At 41.3% G+C, this 21442-nt stretch overlaps 1 protein-coding gene and 1 pseudogene across 1 annotated transcript in view; one reads left to right on the top strand and one right to left on the bottom strand.

Moving 5' to 3' along the window:
* The window catches only part of Fcho2 (FCH domain only 2), a 97645-nt gene extending 80667 nt beyond the window's left edge, over positions 1-16978 (bottom strand). The window contains exons 1-2 of the mRNA XM_021208205.2: positions 16633-16978; positions 7990-8081 (exon numbers count right to left, since the gene is read on the bottom strand). Coding sequence (XP_021063864.1) covers positions 7990-8081; positions 16633-16803 — 263 coding nt within the window. The 5' untranslated portion in view covers positions 16804-16978. The remainder of the gene's footprint in view (positions 1-7989; positions 8082-16632) is intronic.
* A 1264-nt stretch (positions 16979-18242) lies between these two features.
* LOC110329188 lies at positions 18243-18800 on the top strand (annotated as a pseudogene).
* The last annotated feature ends 2642 nt before the right edge of the window (positions 18801-21442 follow it).

Genomic DNA, 21442 nt, shown 5'->3' on the forward strand with positions numbered 1-21442 from the left:
TAGTGAAATAGTCTACAGCCATCCCTGTCCATTTATTTTGATGGGTTCCACACTGCTCTTGCACTAACGTCCAACTCTCCCAGCCTAACTATACTTAGGCATCTGCATCACCTTGACTCCAAATTTCTATACTTGTCTTCAAATACTTCCTAGTTACACACACACACACACACACACACACACACACACAAACCTGCCGAGAAAGTACTGACAGAAACAAGCCCTCACTGATAGCCCTGTGATTTTTCTCTGCACATTTACTCATTTATATGCCATGGATGAGAGCAAATACCTATAATCTTATCTATTCAGTAGGTCAAGCCAGATCATAAATTAAAATCAGCTTGGGAAACAAGACAATACCACAAATAGACAATAACAACAATTTTTTGTGTGTTTTGATTTTGTCTATATTTTTAAATAATTCTATAAGTAGTACTTTGATCATCTTTAAAAAGTAAATACAGAAATAAATATTAGCATCTTTTTTTTTTTCTTTTGGTTTTAGAGACAGGGTTTTTTCTTGTAGCCCTGGCTGTTCTTTCTGGGATCCAACTCTATAGACTAGGGTGGCCCTAAATTCACAGATCCCCCTGCCTCTGCCTCTTCAGTGCTGGGATTAAAGGCATATGACAGCTGGGCCATTGTGGTTCATGCCTTGAATCCCAGTACTCAGCTGGTAGAAACAGGCAGATCTCTAATGAGTTTGAGGCCAGTCTGGTCTACAGATCAAGTTCCAGGACAGTCATACAAGGCTACATACAAGAAACCCTGTGTTGAAAAACATAACCAACACAAGTGCCCATGTGCACACACACACAGGTGTGTGCCACCACCACCCAGCAAGCTTATTAGTACCTTAATGGTAAAGTTTAACTAGAAAAGCACAGGGCTGAGGAGATGGCTCAGCAGTAAAGAGCACTGCTGCTCTTCCAGAGGATCTCAATCTAATTCCTAGCACCCACATAATGGTTCACAACCATCTCTAACTCCAGTTTTGGGATCTGCTGCCCTCTTTTGGCCTCCATGACCATTGTACAGGCATGGTATACACACACACACACACACACACACACACACACACACACACAGGCAAAACACCCATACACATAAAAATAATAATTATAAAAAAAGAAAGGGGGATGAAGAGATGGCTCAGAGGTTAAGAGCACTGACTGTTCTTCCAGAGGTCCTAAGTTCAATTCCCAGCATCCACATGGTAGCTCACAACCATCTGTAATGGGATCTGATGTCCTCTTCTGGTGTGTCTGAAGACAGCTACAATGTACTCATACATAAAATAAATAATTCTTTTTTTAAAAAAGTCATTAAAAAAAGAAAGACATTGCAATACCTACAAACTAGGAATAGGACATTTGACAGTTTAACTATCAGTAAGGATGTCCCAAGAAGCCATCAGATATGTCAGACAGCTTTTTCCTTCAGAGCATCTAGAAAAGGCAGCTAAAAAATTTAAGTAAAATAGTTTGTCATAAACAAAACTTAGAAAGAGTTAAGGAATGCTCAGGTGACCTCACTGTTAAAGGAGGAAATGTAACATCTGTTAATCTAACGTTGGCTTTTTAAGAAGTTAGGGCTGGTTGTGGAAGTACACGCCTTTAATCCTGGCACTCAGGAGGTAGAGGCAGGAGGAGCTCTGTGATTTAGAAGTCATGTCGTCACAGAGTACTGTTACTCAGAGAAACCATATCTTGAAAATCCATTAAAAAAAAAAGGGGGGGGGGGCTGGTGAGATGGCTCAGCAGGTAAGAGCACCCGACTGCTCTTCCGAAGGTCTTGAGTTCAAATCCCAGCAACCACATGGTGGCTCATAACCATCCGTAACAAGATCTGGCGCCCTCTTCTGGAGTGTCTGAAGACAGCTACAGTGTACTTACATATAATAAATAAATAAATCTTTAAAAAAAAAAAAAAGTTAAATGAAAGAGCCAGGTATGGAGGCAAACCATCTTTAATTCCAGCCTGGGAATGCAGAGGCAGGCAGATATTTGTGGCAGAGGTCAACCTGGTCTACATACTGAGTTCCAGAACAGATGGGCCAGATAGTGAGACCATGTCTGAAAAAAATTCAAAAACCAACCAACCAACCAGAAAAGGTAAAGGAAGCAGAAAGGCACTTCACAGGTTAAGAGTACTGACTGCAGGGCTGGAGAGATGGCTCAGCGGTTAAGAGCACTGACTGCTCTTCCAGAGGTCCTGAGTTCAAATCCCAGCAACCACATGATGGCTCACAACCATCCCTAATGAGATCTGATGCCCTCTTCTGGGTGTCAGAAGACAGCTACAATATACTTAGATATAAAAATAAAGAAATCTTTAAAGAGTACTGACTGCAGATATTAGGCAGAATTGGGGAACTTCGTGGAAGAGGGGAGAAAGGATTGTAGGAGCCAGAGAAGAGGGGTTGAGGACCCTGTGGGATGTGTTAAGTCCACAGAATCCACTAAGCAGGGCTCACAGAGACTGAAATGACAATCACAGAGCCTGTGAGGGTCTAAGCTAGGTCGTGATCCTGTGGGACTTCTAACAGTGGGAGTGAGGGACGCTGCTGACTCTTGTACCTGCTCTTGGGAGCCTTTCCCTCCTACTGGGTTGTCTCATCCAGCCTTGACATGAGGGTCTGTGTCTAGTCTTATTGTAACTTGTTCTGCCTTTTTCAGTTGATATCCTAGGACTGTTCTTTTCTGAAGGGGAACAGAGGAAGAGTGGATCTGGGGGGAGAGGGAAGTTTTCTGAGGGGAGGGGCTGGGAGGTGTAAAGGGAGGGGAAACTGAGGTTTGGATTTAATATATGAGAAAGGAATAAATAAATTTTAAAAAGTAATAATTGGCTGCCCTTCTAGGGCCCCGGTTTGATTCCCAACACGCAGATAGCTTACAGTTTGCAGCTCTCTGTAATTACAATGCTAGGGAATGTAATGCACCCTTCTAGAGCCTCCTCAGGCACCAATATGCATGTGATACAGATTTACACCCACAGACAAAACACCCATAAACATTAAATAATTTTTAAAATAGAAAAAAAAAAAAAAAAAGCACAACAAAAATGACAAATTGGTACCAGGAGTGGGGTCCTATGATGACCTGACCATGTTTTGGGGAAGACTGTGGAAGGACTTTGGAACTTTGGGCTACAAGATCCATTCAGTGTTAAGAATTCTGTGGAATGTTGTACAGGAACCTGGAAGATAATGTTGAGAACAGTGCAGATGATGGAGGCCTGGCTTGTGAAATTTCAGAGGGAATATTAAAGACTGTTATCTGGACCATGTTTTGATTGTGAAGATTCTGTGGTTCTGGTTAGCTGGAGCTGAAGAATCAGCTGTGTTTAACAAAATACCAGAACCAGTAAAGCAAAAACTTTGCATTACTTAGACTATTGATGCTGGTTAGCTGGAGCTAAGAAATTAGTGGTGATTAAGAAGAGACCAGCATCACTGAGGTAAGATCCAGGATGTGTTTTCTGAGAGTACCAAGGCTGTGTTCCAGAGATAGCCAAGATTGTACCTTGTGCTGTGGCTGGACTTGGTAATGTGTAAGAGTTACCCAGGTAGTACTGGTTTTGAAGGCATGAAGGGATCATGCAGAGCAGTTGAGGCCATGGAAGCACTGTGAGAGGCCATGGAAGGCCATTGGTGAAGGTGCAGCCTCAGTTGCAATTGATGGCCCAGGACTAAAGGGGTCATGCAAAGGAGTCGAGGCTTGGCACCATGAAGAGCCTATGAGAGGCTACTGGTGAAGCCTAGTTACAGAGGAAGACAACAATGTTTTGGAACTGCCAGTACCATGAAATGACCACCAAAAACAGCAGCAGCAGTGGAGTACAGGCAGCTGGAACCTAGAAGACAAGGCGTGGGCTACAAAGGGCAAAGCTGGAGAAGTGACCCAAGCCCTTAGGGGAGCCCAGAAGACCATGAGTTGGATTCTAGACATTAGACACCTAGAGTTTGACTTTTCTTTTGATTCTGACTGTGCCCTGATATTTTTCCCTCTTGAAGGAAGTATTTTAGTTGAGCGCACAGTTACGAGATTTTTAATTGTAAAAAGACTTTGAATTTTAAAAGAGATTGGATATTTTAAAAGGATTGAAATTTTAATATGTAAGAATTTGCAAAGACTGTGGGACTTTTAGAGTTATTTAGATCTTAGGGATGAATAACAAAGTAAGGGTTGAGGCTTAATAGTGATGTGTTTGTGTGTCAAGTTGACAAGGCAATTGTACTGGCTGGTTTTTGTGTAAACTTGACACAAACTAGAGTTATCACAGGGAAAGGAGTTTCAGGTAAGGAAATGTCTCCATGAGATCCAGCTATAAGACATTTTCTCAATTAGTGATGGGGTGGGGGCTTGTGGGTGGTGCCATCCCTGGGCTGGTGGTCTTGAGTTCTATAAAAAAAGCAAGCTGAGCAAGCCAGGGGAAGCAAGCCAGTAAGTAGCATCCCTCCATGGCCTCTGCATCAGCTCCTGCTTCCTGACCTGCCTGAGTTCCAGTCCTGCCTTCCTTTGGTGATGAACAGCAATGTGGAAGTGTAAGGAGCTCTAGTTGGGGAAATGCCCGCATGAGATCCAGATGTGGGGCATTTTCTCAATTAGTGAACAAAGGGGGAGAGGCCCCTTGTGGGTGGTGCCATCTCTGGGCTGGTAGTCTTGGATTCTATAAGAGAGCAGGCTGAGCAAGCCAGGGGAGGCAAGCCAGTAAAGAACATCCCTCCATGGCTTCTGCATCAGTGCCTGCTTTCTGACCTGCTTGAGTTCCAGTCCTACATCCTTTGGTGATCAACAGCAGTATGGAAATGTAAGCGGAATAAACCCTTTCCTCCCCAACTTGCTTCTTGGTCATGATGTTTGTGCAAGAAGAGAAACCCAAAGTTTTTGAAAAGTGAAAAATTGGGTAGGAGTGGTAGCAAATGTCTGCAATCCTAACACTAAGAAGGCCATGGGAAGAAGGATGATATGAGCTCAAAGCCAGCCTAGGCCACAGAGTGAGGACCAGGACAGAGTTTATATGCCAAGACATGGACTCAAGAAAAAAAAGTTTTTTAAAGAAAGGGGCTAATAAGATGGCTTAGTGAGTAATGGCCTCGCCACCAAGGCAAACAACCTGAGTGTGATCTCTCAGACCCACAGGATGTAGACAGACAGCCAGTCCTGCAAGTTGTCCTCTGACCTCCAAACAAGCCAGGAGGAAGTGATGTTCTGAAGTCTGCACATCTTCAGGAAACAGTAAAAGTAACAAGCAACAGTCAGTATTAATAGGACAAGGAATCTGTATTCTAAGACCTAGAATGATCATAAACTAAAAAGTGCAGACATTACTTCTAAACCAACGGAAGAAAACAGACTTTCAGAAAGGCCCAAAAGCAGACAACAAAGAAGAAAAAAACCAGGAAAACAAACTAAACTGATACTGAGACTGACAAATTACAGCACTACTGGAGAATACGTGCAGAAGATAGACTAGAAAAACAAAACAAAACAAAAGATGACACAACAAAGAAACCAAGTGTGCCCCGGGGAGCTTTACTCAGTGAATATGAGGGTAAAACAGCACTCATAGCTGACAGTGACACACTGCTATGTGCTGAGGTACAGCAGGACGCTGTCTGTTAAGTACAACAAAACCACAGAAACAAACTCAAATGAGGAATTAAAGAATAGTACAGCACTAGAAGAGATCACAATAGGTGATTCTAACCCTAGTCAGAGACCAGGAAACACAGGGTAAGTGAGCAGACTGCAAAATCCTGAAAAACAAAGAAGCATTACCTAATGTAGAGAGGACCAGCAACTGCAATGCCTGCCGTGGAGGAAGCCTGTTCATGACTGGTATCTCAGGGTAGAGATAAGAAGGAACCAGGTGGGAGCTAAGACAATGCAGGTTTATCTTAACAGAAACGGAAAATCTATGAAATAATTTAAACAAAAACCAAGAAGCTGTTCTGTAGCTCAAAAAAATTAAAACAAAGAAACAAAAAAGCCCTTCTAACAGAGTTCTAGAACAAGAATCAATGAAGAGCCGGGCATGGTGGTGCATGCCTTTAATCCCAGCACTNGGGAGGCAGAGGCAGGNNGATTTCTGAGTTCGAGGCCAGCCTGGTCTACAAAGTGAGTTCCAGGGCAGCCAGGGCTACACGGAGAAACCCTGTCTCGAAAAACCAAAATTAATTAATTAATTAAAATAAAAAATAAAAAGAAGGGGCTGGCAAGATGGCTCAGTGTTTAAGAGCGCCAACTGCTCTTCCAAAGGTCCTGAGTTCAATCCCAGCAACCACATGGTGGCTCACAACCATCTGTAATGAAATCTGATGCCCTCTTCTGGTGTGTCTGAAGACAGCTACAATGTACTTACATATAATAAATAAATACTTTAAAAAAAATAAAAAAATAAAAATAAATAAAAGAAGAAATCACCCCACAATTACTAGACTCCCTGTTACTGACATAAAGAGAGACTTCAAGGCAGAGAGTGACAGTAGTGAAGTACATATTAGGTAAGAGGAAAGTTCAGGAAATGTCAGAGATATCATGCCTTCCTTCCTTCCTTTATTCCTGCTTATGCTGATGCTGATGCAGAAGCCAGGAAGGGCAGCCTTTACCCAGGGCTCCAAGTAACTGAGATTCCCTCTCCAAGTGAAAGGTGGAAGCCAGAGGAACTAGTCCCAGGTAAAATCATTTATGTCCCAATTCCTGTATATCGTGTACATCTCCCTTCCTATAAGCTCATGAAAAAAGATATATATTTGCAACCATATCTTGAGAATGCAAGAAAATACTTGGTACTAAGAAAACATAAGACAGCTATGTTATTCAAAGAAAATATAAACAAATGGGACATATTTAAAGGCCAAAAGTCCCTGTAACAAAGGTTTTTTTTTTTTTAATGTTTTCATACAATAACACAACAACAAATACACAATGAAGTAGAACTAGTCACAAAACAGCTCTAAGAAGTAGCATAAATGAGCAGATGTGACAAATGGCTGTAGTCCCAGCACTGAGATGGCTGAAGCAGAAAAATCAAGGTCATCTTTAGCTATATAGAAAATTCAAGGCTGCTCAGCCTGAGCTAAGTCAGACTTTGGTTATTGGGGTTAGGGGTGGATGCGCAGCGGCACAGGCCTTAAATTCCAGCACTGGGGAGGCTGAGAAGGCAGAACTGAGTTGCAGGCCAGGCTGGCCTGCACAGTGAGCTCTGGACTAGCCAGAGCTACAAAATGAGACCTTGTCACTAAATAAATAAATAAATAAATAAATAAATAAGGGGGCGTGGAGAATCCAAATACAGAAGCAGCTTTGTCACTGTCAAATTATATTGACTTCTAGTAATTTCTAAATTGACGATTATATTCTAAAAGTTTAAAGAAAATCACACTTTATAAAATTTATAGCATTCAAAACTGTAAGACTTTTTCAATTAAAATTATAATGCACAACTAAGCTGAATTTGGGAGAATCTTTTCAAATTATTTTAGCAGATTTGATTAAAAACTGGCAGTGTGCTGAGTGGTCTCACACACCTGTAATCCCAGGTCTCGGGAGGCAGGGGCAGGAAGATGAGTTCGAGGCCAGCCTGGTCTACAGAGCAAGTTCCAGGACAGCCAGGCCTACACAGAGAAACCCAGTCTGGGGTAAAACAAACAACAGCAAAAGAAATGGCAAATGTTTCATCTTCTGAAACTCTTGTTTCATTATATTATTTTGCTAATACATTCAAAACAAAGTGTACACATATTATAAAGCAGTCATTTGCAAACCAGGGCTTCAACATTGCCACTGTGAACCATTTTATCAGCATTCGGTGTAGAGATGATAAAAGTTTGTAAAACACTGCTTTAAAATATAATTATACTATGTTTTTTTTTTAAAAAAATGAACCTCAATTATTTAAAACCAACTAAAATTTTTGCAATTATTTATATTCTTAAATTTAAATTGGTAAGTTCCTAAACCGCTTATAAAAAACACATACCTTTCTCTTACAAAATCTGCTAGTTCTTTAGTTGATATCTGTCCATGCTTCATATTATGGTACAATACATCAAAGCCATTATTTTTTTCCCCCTGAAATTCAAAAGATAAACAAAAACAGACATTAAAAATTATGAAGATACAATAATCCTTCATTAATTATTATATAATTCTTATGTTCTGGTAACCTATTTTTCTTTGAGTTAAAAATTGTTAAATGATTACATACTTTCAAAGCAATTCCATACCTTTAACAACATTTATAGTTTCCTATACATACTTACTCTATAAACATGCAAAAGTGTATAAGCAATGAGATTAATCTGAAACCTTAACACATACCATAATTTAGGAAATATAACATGGATCTTTTAAAATACATTATAAAACCCCATTATACATAGCAAGAGACTCTTTTGATTTAACTTATGGGCTTTTTATTTAATTATGTTTTTGCTTAAAATTAACTAAATCCTACACAGAGAAATCCTGTCTCGAAAAACAAAAAACTAAATCCTAGCTCAGCATGATGATGTACACCTTTAATCCCACCTTTAATCCCAGCACTGGAAGGAAAAGAGAGTTGGATAAGATCTCTGTGACAGGCTGGTGAGATGGCTCAGCGGTTAAGAGCACTGACTGCTCTTCCAAACGGTCCTGAGTTCAAATCCCAGCAACCACATGGTGGCTCACAACCATCCATAACGAAATCTGATGCCCTCTCCTGGAGTGTCTGAAGAAAGCTACAGTGTACTTACATATAATAAATAAATATTCAAAGAAAAAAAAGATCTCTGTGAGTTCAAGGCCAGCCTATTCTATATACTAGAATAGCCAGGACTATAATGAGACCTTGCCATGGATGGATGGATGGATGGATGGATGGATGGATGGATGGAAGGAAAGTTTAATTAAATCCTGACTTCTTAGTCAAAACAGCACACTATTAACATAAGCTTTGAACATCGTAAAATTCCTATTCAAATTTTCAATAAACTTGAAAAAAGCATAAAGCTTTTTAAAAGCTATATTTATATTTTATGTGCACTGGTATTTTGTCTGCATGTATGTCTGTGTGAGGGCGTCAAGTCCCCTGAAACTGGAGTTACAGAGTTAAGAGCTGCCATGTAGGTGCTAGGAATTGAACCTCAGTCCTCAAAAAGAACAGCCAGTGCTCTTAACTGCTGAGCCATCTCTCCAACCCCAAATTTCCTTAAAGATTTAAGAAAAGAAACGGGCTATTGTTTTATCTCCAACTGATAGAATTAAAAGAATCATACAAATATAGAATTCTTTAAAGTCTTTGTACTATTTAACCCTGTAAGTTCTATATTATCAAATCATCACAAAGGAAATACCAAAAAATGTCCATTTAATCTGTAAAATAAAGACCAATAATCTAAGTTTAACAACTTTCATATTTATGGCTTAAGGTTTTAATTTCCTTGAATGAAGTGAGGAATGAAATATGTGTGTTGGATATGAAAGCAATACTATAAGCAAGTAACACAGGATCGGAAATCTAAGTTTTCAACAGCTTACCAAAAAAACAGGAAACAGGAACTTCAAATCAAGTTGAAGTAATTTCTAATAAACTCTTAGCTTGTAAACATCAAGTACTTAGCCATACATACAACAAATAAAAATGTTATATTTGTAGTAATATAAACACTTTTATATTTTGAACATCCATCTTTTTTTTTTGTTTGTTTTTTTTCGAGACAGGGTTTCTCTGTGTAGCCCTGGCTGTCCTGCTGGAACTCACTCTATAGACCAGGCTGGCCTCCAACTCAGAAATTTACCTGCCTCTGCCTCTCAAGTGCTGGGATTAAAGGAGTGCACCACCATGCCCGGCTTGAACATCCATTTTTATCTATGAAGAAAAATACTCTGCGCCCAACATTTCAATGGGCTTCAACGGGTTTATATATTTAAGAATGTATTATTTAACTTCAGATTTTTTGTGGGTTTTTTAACTTACATTGTTTTTCAAGCCATTTTTCCAGTCAAAATAAAAATATTCTTTTAGTCAACCATTACCAAACAAAATAATATCATTATGTAGATTTATAATCAACAGACGAGCTAAGCAGTGGTAGCACACAACTTTAATGCCAGTACTGGGAAGGCAGAGGCAGACAGATCTCTATGTTCAAGGCCTGCCTGCACTATAAAGCAAGTTCTACAGCCAAGGCTACCCAGAGAAACAGCCTCAAAAATAAAATAAATAAAAAATAGAAGCAATAGACAAAAAGCAAAGAATCTAAATCTTCCAAGGGATGCCATCACTGGATGTAACACAGAAACGACACGTGTTTGATTAAACTACCACCAGTTCATAACTAAGTTGTAAAGCTTTACGTAGACAAGACTGAAACACCAAACCTCAAAACCCAGGTCTGAGGCTATCACGCCTTTACTCCCAGCCCTTGGGAGGCAGAGGCAGGTGGCTCTCTGAGTTCAAGGCCAACTACAGAGCAAGTTCCAGGACAGCCTGGCCTACACAGAGAAATCCTGTCTCAAAAAAACCAAAAACCAAAAATGTTAAAAATAACAACAAAAACTATACTTTTAGAATGTCTACTAATAAAGTAACTTACTTAATAGAATCAGCTGACTTAATTCAACTAACTTAATTGAATCTATAGCTGGATATTGTTTGTTGCAATAAAGACAGCTTGGATATGGCTAACTACTTTTACAGTTTTACCCTACTACATTTCACTTTGTGAATGCTTATGCTTGTATATATACAGGTTCTTTTGGATGCTAAAAAGAAACAAGTAACTGCCTTAGGAAGATCTAGACAAAGAAAAAGGGAGATTTTATATTTTAGTCTTTTTTGTTACCTTTGGAGTATCAATAGATATAAAACAATGTACAAGTCTGTTAGTAAATAAAAAATATTTCTACACATATGTATACACATATTTAAATGTAGTGCACCATCTGATGGGATCATATTCTAAGCAAGAATACCAAATCACAATATTTATAACCTTTTTATTATTTATTTAACGTACATGAGTACACTGTAGCTGTCTTCAGACACCTCAGAAGAGGGCATCGGATCCCAATACAGATGGTTGTGAGCCACCATGTGACTGCTGGGAATTGAACTCAGGACCTTTGGAAGAGCAGACCTCTGAGCTATCTCTCCAGCCCTATTTAGAACTTTAAACTAATAAAAGATAAGCTTCTATTTTGTGTTTCCAGTTATATCAAATACTTTTCTAAAGATACAGTTTCAAATTTTCCATCTGAATTAAAAAAAAAAAAAACACCAAAATGTATAATTAATCTCTCATCTAAAATACCAGATTTAAAATTGACAAACAAAAAATGTTCTACACTCTAAAGTCCTATTGACCGAATAATACAGAGTTTCTAAAAGCATTTTAATCCTCCCAGATTTACCCATATAACTACAGATCAAACTGGATAACCAAGTGCTTCAAGTTAATTTAAGACTAAAATCTGATGATACAAATGAAGCAGTAAATGAAAGAGACTATTTACAGGCTAAACAGTAAGAGTAAAAAGGAGGGGCTGGTGAGATGGCTCAGTGGGTAAGAGCACTGACTGCTCTTCCGAAGGTCTGGAGTTCAAATCCCAGCAACCACATGGTGGCTCACAACCATCCATAACAAGATCTGACACCCTCTTCTGGAGTGTCTGAAGACAGCTACAGTGTACTTACATATAATAAATAAATAAATCTTAAAAAAAAAAAAAAAATCTTAAAAAAAAAAAAAAAAAGAGTAAAAAGGAAAGGAACACCTTGTTGTGTGTGTTAACTTTTGATATGTTGACTGAGACGCCCTCTAGAGAAAGTTACCTAACTCAAAACTTCAGTTTACCCTAATGTGACATACACTAAGGAATACGTGGTATGTTATGTGGAGTAGGTTTACTATGTAAAATAATAGTCATAAAGTATTAAATAGTAGTCTGTCATGCTTTTTTTTCTTTTTATTATCATCTGTGAAATTACTTCCTTTTATGTTTTTACTGATGAACAATCTAGGTATATATAAAAAGTCATTTGAATTATTACAGTGTAGTGTTCTTACAGATAATCTCAGTATTATAAACTAGTACTTAACTCCTTCTCTAAGCAAGTCAGCGTAAGAGACAATTAAATCCTGGACAATACCCTTTTAAAGTTATGCAATCTGTTAAAGAGCTAATGTTTGTTTTTACATATTAAGAGTACTGGTGTGGATTAACAGGAAAAAATATTTCAGCTTGATTATCAATAGCACTAAGCTTTAGGGCAACAGACTTATCAGCAACAAAACATCTGTTATGTAGGAAGTCTTGAACATGTTTTTTCTTTAAGGAACTTTTAACTTAGCAGTCTCACTTAGGAAAAACTATAAAGAAAAAGGCAGGATGTGCTGCTTTCACAAGAGCTTCAACTGTGTTTCAATGATTCAAGCTTTCCTCTATCAAAATGCCACAAAAAAGTCTGTCTTTATAGACATTAAGGAGAACACCGATCATATGTTGTTTGGTTAGAGACTTAAACTTCAACGTTTCCCATGACCTCACCTTGACCAGTTTTTGTTTTGTTTTGTTTTTGAACTAACAAAATGCGTGTGTATGTAGACGTGTATCTATTTACCACGTACACTATGCTTTGAACTTCGACAAGCTTTATTTTCCTACCACCGTGAAATCTAGGGGGATTAAATATTCAATTCTCTACTCTACAGAATTACTTCATAAATGACCCTGAACTACGTCCATCTGTAGGATGTTCAAGGCAGAAGCTATGAGCCCCTAGAAGCTGCTAGCTTAGATACAGTTACTAGGCTCTCCTGCTCCTTGTTGCCTCCTCTGAGAGCCGTTCATGCTCTTACTTTACAGCCCCAATTCCAGACTAGGAAATAAACGTCAACTTATTTTTAATATATTTTCCTATTTGTTCCTAGTAGTAAAAATGAAGGCAAAGACTGAAACATAAATTAGATTTCAGATATTCAAATTATTCTTGTTCCTCTATTAATTCAGTCAAACAAGAGGCATGAAAATTATGCACAAAAATATCCAGAAACGCGTATTTTGAAATAGGCAAAAGCAAGGCTATACTTAATGTTCAACTGACAGAACAACTCTGAAACAGGAAAAACACAATTTAAAAACAATTTAAAATTGTTAATAAACTTAAAAATATTAGCATATCCAAAACATGCAAAAAAAAAAAAAAAAAAAAAAGCTTTTCTTTTGTAATTACATGTGTTTGTTTATGAGATATGTGGGGGACATCTATCAGCCAAGGCTAACGGGGCAACGGCAAGAGCCCTTCTACGACTACCCAAGTCCTGGGGATCAGGCTTCCAGACACAAGTCTTAACCAGCCCTGCTATCTGCACCTGGCCTAAGAATGTCAATCCCTAGGCCATCTTTCTAACAGTGTTCTGTTTTCACTTAAGTCTAAAGTGTATGGAGGAATCCCAAAATTCATATGGAAATAAAGGGACCCCCTACCCCCGAATAGCCAAAATCTTTTTTTGAAAAAAACAAAAAACAAAACAAACAAACAAACAAAAAACACATAGGACTTGTATATTTCCTGACTCATTATACAAATCTGTATTAAATAGTATAGTAGCTGCTGACATATTATATGTCAATAAGGCAATGGAATAAAATTGAAAATTCAAAACTAAATCCATACATTCGTGGTCAAGTGATATTTGAAAAAAGTGTCACGAAAACCCAATGAAGAAAGATCCTTTAAAAAAAGAAACTGGCACAAAGACATGCACTTGCAAAGAAGGAAGCGGTGCCTTTCTTTGACACACAGGATTATGTTCAGATAGATGACAGAAGGAAGCAGATGAACTAAACTATGAAGTCTTCTAAGAAAACAGAAGCACATCAGGTTAGCACAAGCCTCAGGATAACAAAAGCAGAGGAGACAGAAGAATGGGGAGTTGGACTTCGAGGTTCCACCCAATTACAGACTGGACGTCAATAAAAAAACAGTCTTCTGAGGGGGACATTATCTCCACCCCGTGAACCTGTGCATCTACCTGAAGTCCTGCGATGCCCCCTCAGGTGGTCCTGGAGCTCCTCTGGTTTCCTGCTCCCTCCCGTGCCGTGCTCCTCCAGGCCGGCACTCAGGCAAGGACTATGGGTTCTGGCAGTCATGTTACACAGAGAAGTCTCTCAACAAGTACCAAAAACTCATCTGATGTCTGAACAGGAGTGGAGGAGCCTTGGTATTCAACAGAGTCTAGGATGGGTTCAGTACACCATTCAGGAGCCAAAACTGCACATCCTCTTTAGACACCTTTTCCAACACACACACACAAATTTTAAGTATAGCTGGGATCATCTAATCTTTTTCAAATTTAATGTATATGTGTATATAAGGTAGTATTCAGTGAATACTTGAAAAACGCGCAAATCCTTCATCTATACCTGTGCATGAGCTATACCCTTATCAACAAGTGTTCAGTTAAATACAACTGCAAGTAGATTTTTAAGTTATTGAAAACAAATTTTCTTGTAGTTTTTTTTTCTTAATACAAGTACCTGTTTTACTTTACCTGTTTCTTTTTTTTTCTTTTTGTTTTTTTCTTTGTTTCTGGGATTAAAGATGTGCACCACCACTCCCTGCCCTGTTTCTTTTAGTAAATAAAGTTTGTATGTTGCAGGCAGGCAGAGAGGGAGGGACGGAAGGACGGAAGGAGGGAAGGAGATGGGTATATGTATCTAAAGGTCTGGCATGGTAAGCCTGGGAAGCAGAAGCAGGCAATCTGAGTTAAAACCAACCTGGTCTACATAGTGTGTTCCAGGACAGCCAGGGCTATGTAAATAGAACCTAGCTCAAAAAAAAAAAAAAAAAAAAAATTGCATCCAGGTCTAATAGAAATGACAGTCTATAGGCAGAGACGGGAGGATCAGAAGGCCAGGAAACTGCCCTTAAATAAGTGTGCAGGCACAAGGTTTGGGAGGATTATCCAGACTATGAAAAGAATTCAATAACAAAAAGGCAATAAAAATAATCAAATTTTAAAACCGACAATGGGTCTACAGTTTTCCAAAGAAAAATACATAAAATGGGCAAACAAAAAATATTAGGCACAGAAAAATGCAAATCAAAAGCACAAGATACTACTTCATGTCCACCTTCATAATAACAAAAGACAGCAAGTGTTAGTGAGTGTGTATATACTCTGAGACACTACAGAGCACGGTGCAATGCTGTAGCCACTCTGAGGAACAGTCTAGCAGTTGACTGAACTAGTAATGCATCTGCTTCTTGGCCCTTTGGCTAACCATGTGCAAACATAGAGTTAACCACATGATCCAGTAAATTCCATTCTCCAAAGAAAAACACATGCTCTGACAAACTTGTATAAAAGTGTTCATTGCAATATTATTCATAATAAAACAGTAGTTGTGATGGGTACCAAATATCCATCACCAATGAATAGATAAGTAGAAAATGGAATAGAATATTATTTGATCATAAAAAGGAATGAAATACTAATATGTATCATCTCGTGGATTACCTTTGAAAATATTATGGTAAGTGAAACAGGCCAGTCATCAGAGTCCCGTTTAAATGCTGGGTTCAGAAAAGACAGAACTGTAGAAGCACATCAGTTGCCTAGGGACTGAGACAAGGGGCAAACTGGGAATGACTCCTAACCGGTAAGGGATTCTTTCTGAGGTTATGAAATTGTTCTAAAATTGACTGTGGTAATGTTTGCACAAAACAATGAGGAACTCACAATATACACTTTAAATGCATGCACTGTATACATAGAAAGGGAGCCTCAATAAAACCGCTCTTTAAAAACACCACGGAGTACAGATGTTTACGAAAAGCGAGTTAACATTCAAAACAAATAACCATGAACTGATTGTATTATTGAGCAAGCCCGTGCTTGAGACTGAATTAAGAATCTCAGATAGCAGTGGCTGGCGTGACTGAAAGCTGACCCCTTTCAACACTTCTACACCTTACCCAAATGAAAAGTGCCTTATTTGCAACTGTCGGGCCACGAAAACCCAAGTTCGGCCGAGATACCTGAGTCAACACGTAACTTTCCGGTTCATGGCAGAAGCGTACTTGCCACGATCGGCTAACAGTAACTGCACGCAATCACACGGCGAGGAGACTAGAGGGGTGTGGGGAGACCGAGGAAGGTCCACGAAATCCAACTTCCACGGGCTTTGTGAGCAGGCCTGAAGGCAAAGTCCTGGGCGCAGCCCCGCCAGCCCAGCCGCGCGGCCGAGAGGAAGTGCCGAGCCCGCCCGGCCGTGCACGGACTCTGCGCGGGGCCCCGGGCCTGCGCCGCGGGAAACAGACCGGCCGGGTGCCCGGCTCCCCGCGCCCGACGCCGCGCACGCACGCCCCGTCGGCGCTTTGTCCCCGCCCGGCGCCGCCGGCCCTCGGGAGTCCCCGCCGCGGCTCCCGGGCCGCGCTGCCAGCCCGGGCGCCGCGCGCAGTGGCCGACCCGGAGGACGCGGGTGGCCGGAGAGCCGTGGCCCGCGGGAGCTCGGCCGGGCAACCCCGGGGCCGTGGACTCTCGCTCGGCCGCCCGAGGAGCCGCCGCCCGGCGCGCACGCAGGCCGCGGGGAGAAGCCGAAGCCCGCGGCGTCCCCAACACCCTCCGCTCACCCAGAAATTCTCCACGAAATGCGCCATGACCATCGTGCCGCCGCCGCCGCGCCGGGTTCCGCGTCCGCACCCGCCCGCCGCTGTGTAAACACGGACCGGCCCCCACGGCGCCCCCGCCTCTCGCCGCCGCCGCCTTCTTCCCAGAGACCGCCCGTGCCCTCCAGGGCGCATGCGCCACCTAGCGGCAGCCGCCGCCGCGGGGCGAGCGCCTGGCTGTCGTTCCCGAGTGCGCGTGCGCGCAGCCTGTCCGGGTCCGAGCGTTCGCTAGGAAAGGTACAGAGCTTGGTCTCAGCGAGCCTCAGGGGCTGGCGGGAGTCGAGCGACCCGCAGGCCCGGGGGGGCGGGGCTAATAGGACCCCGCCCACTCGCGTCCAGCGTCCCGGCCTTCGAGGATCTCCAACCGTCCCAGGTCCTGGCAGACTGGGACTAAGGAAACTTGGCCGCCGGCCACCCCAAGGAGACTGGGAAACCTTTGGTCAACAGGGAGCCTCTCCTTGCCTGGGAAGTAAGATCCAAAACAAAACTGTCCGAGGCCGGAAAGGGAGGGAACGCCCAGTGTCGCCTGCAAGACTCAGGCACTGCAGTCGGGTCACAAGGGAACCAGCCGGCCTGGACCGCCTGCCGAGAGCAGGCGTGACCCGAAACGGGACCCTTCCAGGCCTGTTCACAAAGCCCGTGGTGGTAATCTTACCAGTTTGTACACTCAGGAGGAAAGGACACAAGTTTTAACATGCCTCGGCCTGATGGAGAAAAGAAATCCCTCTCCATGCCTTTCTTTCCAAAAGTTTAAAACAAAAACTTTAGAAGTCCCAAGTTCATTAAGCCATGTCAAAATCTGCAAGTCTGACTTAAGATAAGATCTTGTTTTCAAATATGGACAATATAGCACTTTCTTCAAGGGAAATTATTTGCCTCCCCAAAAGATGTATGTAGAAGCTTTCATGTATCTTTTATATAGTCGAAATGCAAAAGATAACCAGATAAAGGAAGAATATCTTTCAGAAATATTTACGTAAAGCTAAGACATCTAACATCTGCTCAGGAGTATTTCGTGGGAGCAGGGCAGAAGACTAGGGTACAGGAGGAACAATATTGGCTATATGAGTTAATATTTGGGGTTGAGTGATGGAAAAATGCTATTTCGATATACTATTTTAAAAGATGTATGTGTATGAGTGATTTACCTGCATGTTAAGTATGAATTCCGTGTGTGTGCCTGGTGCCCAATAAGACCAGAAGAGGGTGGTGGGGATCCCCTGAAACTGAAGATACAGAAAGTTGTGAATCACTTTGTGGACACTGGAATTGAGTCAGGGTCCTCTGCAAGAGCAGTAATGCTCATAACCACCGAGCAAGCTCTCCTTTGTTTGTTTTTGTTTTTCTTGTATTTGTTAACTCTTCCGTTTAAAATAAATATTTGCTTTTGTTTTGTAAACCATCAGTCTAGTTATACTATAACTAGATATAAGAAGCCGTGTGTGTGGTGGCACAAACCTTTAATCCCAGCACTCGGGAGGCAGAGGCAGGCGGATTTCTGAGTTCGAGGCCAGCCTGGTCTACAAAGTGAGTTCCAGGACAGCCAGGGCTATACAGAGAAACCCTGTCTCAAAACAACAACAACAACAGAAAAAAATCTAACAAAAGGAGTAAGAAAGCTCGCCCTGCAAAAGCAGCTGATATTGGTTTCCTAATATCACCAGACTTAATGCAAGAGAGGATCCCGAGTGTCCTTTTTTCCTGAGACCCGCCAGCATGGGCCGCGTTCTCACCAAGACAGTGAAGAAGGCGGCCCAGTCATCATCGAGAAGTAAGTACTAGGCATGCCTGGGTCATGACTTCCACAGCAACAAGCGCCTGTGGGAGGAGATCGCCATTATCCCCAGCAAGAAACTTGGGAACAAGATAGCCGGCTATGACACCCATCTGATGAAGTGGATTCAGAGAGGTCCTGTGAGAGGTAGCTCTATCAAGCTGCAGGGAGAGAGGAGAGAGAGAGAGAAGAGAGATAATTATGTTCCTGAGGTCTCAGCCCTAGATCAGGAGATCATTGAAGTAGATCCTGACACCAAGGAAATGCTGAAGCTTCTGGACTTTGGCCATCTCTCTAACCTTCAGGTCACTCAGCCTATGGTTGGCATGAATTTCAAACACCACGTGGAGCTGTTTAATCTGTTATGCCATATTTTCAATAAACCTGAAAACAAAACAAGAAAAGTTCCTGAAATTCTAGGCATTAAATAACCATATCTCTTTGTGTGTCTGTGTCTCTGTCTGTCTGTCTCTCTTACACACACACACACACACACACACACACATCCTCTAAAAAGAAAAGCTACAGGCTGGAGAGATGGCTCAGCAGTTAAGAGCACTGACTGTCTTTCTAGAGGTCATGAGTTCAATTCCCAGCAACTAAATGGTGACTCATAACCATCTGTAATTAGATCTGATGCCCTCTTCTGTTGTGTCTGAAGACAGATACAATATAGTCATACATAAATATATATTTTTAAAAGGAAAAGCTACACAGGTGACTCTGTTAATCGTGATCTAATATTAAGCCCTGACCCCCTAACCATAAATCTCCTCTCCCATGACCAATGCTATTCAGGTCCCAACCCCCTGTTAATATCTTTTCCTCTATATCCTCATGTTAAAAGGTAAACTGTGAATGGCAGTAAAAATCTGTTAGAGGTATGGAATGGCTACCCCATCAGGAGCAGGCAGCTTTGGAGTTCAGGCAAATTTTAGACACTGAAGTGCTTACAGAGGGAGGTTAACTTGTCAAATCCTTCCTCTCAGTTTGAGTGCAACTGGTTTTTGAATAACAAAACGTGTTTTTTCCCAGTAGTGCCAAACCCAGATTTGCCTTCTCTTAGGTTTCTAATTTGTGGTCACAACACCGACTGTTTAGCAGAGTGTTCACAACAGCTGTAGCTGCTACACTGGCCACCATTTTGTTGTCAGTCACATAGGTATCAAAGCTGTCTGCCATAAAGATAAATACTCCTTTGTGTGTTTCAGGCGCTCAGGAGGTTCATTGTTCTGTAATTACCTGGCTTTTAAGTTGCAGAGCTTTATAAACAGTGATTAAGATGACGGGATTTCAGACAAGATGGTATAATATAAGAAGAATGTGGGTGGCATCAGTCACCATCTGTCCTTAGGGGAGATGTTTCCTGGGATACAGATATTCTAGAAGAGGGAAGGCCTTGAGCAGGGAGCCACTCAGAGTATGATTGCTCCACACACTAAGCCTGACATGTCTAACAACAAAATATAGCTTCCTGTCACTGCCGGTCACCTGACAGGTACTCAGTTAATGTGTGGTGACTGGATGAATCATTAAGCCTGTTATAAACATGTCAAGGTGGCTGAGTCCTTGGATACGCAGTCACTCCATTCTTTTACACATTCTTTAATTGATGCTAATCCCATAGTTCATAAAAATATGAAGTTCTGCCAGGCAGTGGTGACACACGCCTTTAATCCCACCACTTGGAAGGCAGAGGCAGGTGGATTTCTGAGCTCAAGGCCGGACTGGTCTACAGAGTGAGTTCCAGGACAGCCAGGGCTACACGGAGAAACCCTGTCTCTGTCTCGAAAAAAACAAAAATATAAAATAAAAATTTTTAAAAATATGAATTTTGCTTGGTTGAACTTTTCACCTTAATTTAAATGCTTTCAAACAAATCCTTTTGGGCTTGAGCACCTTGATACAGAGAAGTAGTTTTAATAAAACTAAGATGAAATTGAACAAAGTATTCAAGATGGGCTTCATCAGGAGGTCTCTTTTGGGAATAGGGCTCAAAGCTTGAGCCTCCCAATTTGAGATGTCCTCATCAGATTTGCCTTCTGCTTAAGGTTTTTTGTTTTGTTTTGTTTTGTTTTCACTATACCTGCCATAAACATGCTGATTTCTGGGGAGAGGCTGTTGTTCCCCATTAAATTCTTACCCAAGCATAGACATTACAGCCCAAAGCATTCCTGTCTGTTAAATCATAACTTAATGAATGGTAGCAAATAATAGAAGGGAAATTTTACATAAAATGAGCTTACTTGGGCTTATAAAATATGGCTTACGTCCAAGTTCAAAGGCCTGATGCATTAGGCAATGGAACATGGCCACTTATGCATTCCTCAGTATGAATATGGCCTTCTGACCGAGCTTTATAGCTCAAAGCACATTAGTCAACATTTAGTTGCCAGGCCTATTTCCTCATAACTGCTAGTTTCATTTCAGAGGAGTGGCTCTAAAGGCAGGCACATTTTCCTATTTGTTCTAGATGTAATTTTGTAAATGTATTTTACTAAGTCCTCAAATGAGAGTGGCCGAGTTGAAGCTGGAGTAGACCTGTTCCCTGCTATTTCCCTCCCGAGGCAGGATCCTGTGGCTGGTGCTATACTCCTGCTCAACAATAGCAAGTGGGAAAAGAGTTAAGCCCCAGGACACAAGAAACAAACAGATTTCAGAAATCTGCAATTGTCAGGTTTTTGTTTTCTACCCCTACTCAAGAACAAGCATTTTGAAAGCTAACACTTTATGAAAATCAAAGAAAAGCAAAGGTTTAGCAGAAGGTAGCCAGGCAGGCTGCACTGTGAGGGCTGAGGGATGAAAACAAGTCGATCAAAGGGCAGAAGAGAACTAACTGTAACCTCTGGCCAGCTGCTGCCTCTGCTCTGAGAGCGAAGCCCACCGCACGCTTCTCTCTCAGGTGCACTTGGGACTGCAGCCTTTGGATGTGGCCTTATCCCTCCCTCTGTAATGAGATGTATTTTCCCCCAGGGTTCCCTTCCCTTGCTATCTTTGGCA

The sequence above is a fragment of the Mus pahari genome, chromosome 11, assembly GCF_900095145.1.
Source record: "Mus pahari chromosome 11, PAHARI_EIJ_v1.1, whole genome shotgun sequence".
Taxonomy (NCBI): Eukaryota; Metazoa; Chordata; class Mammalia; order Rodentia; family Muridae; genus Mus; species Mus pahari.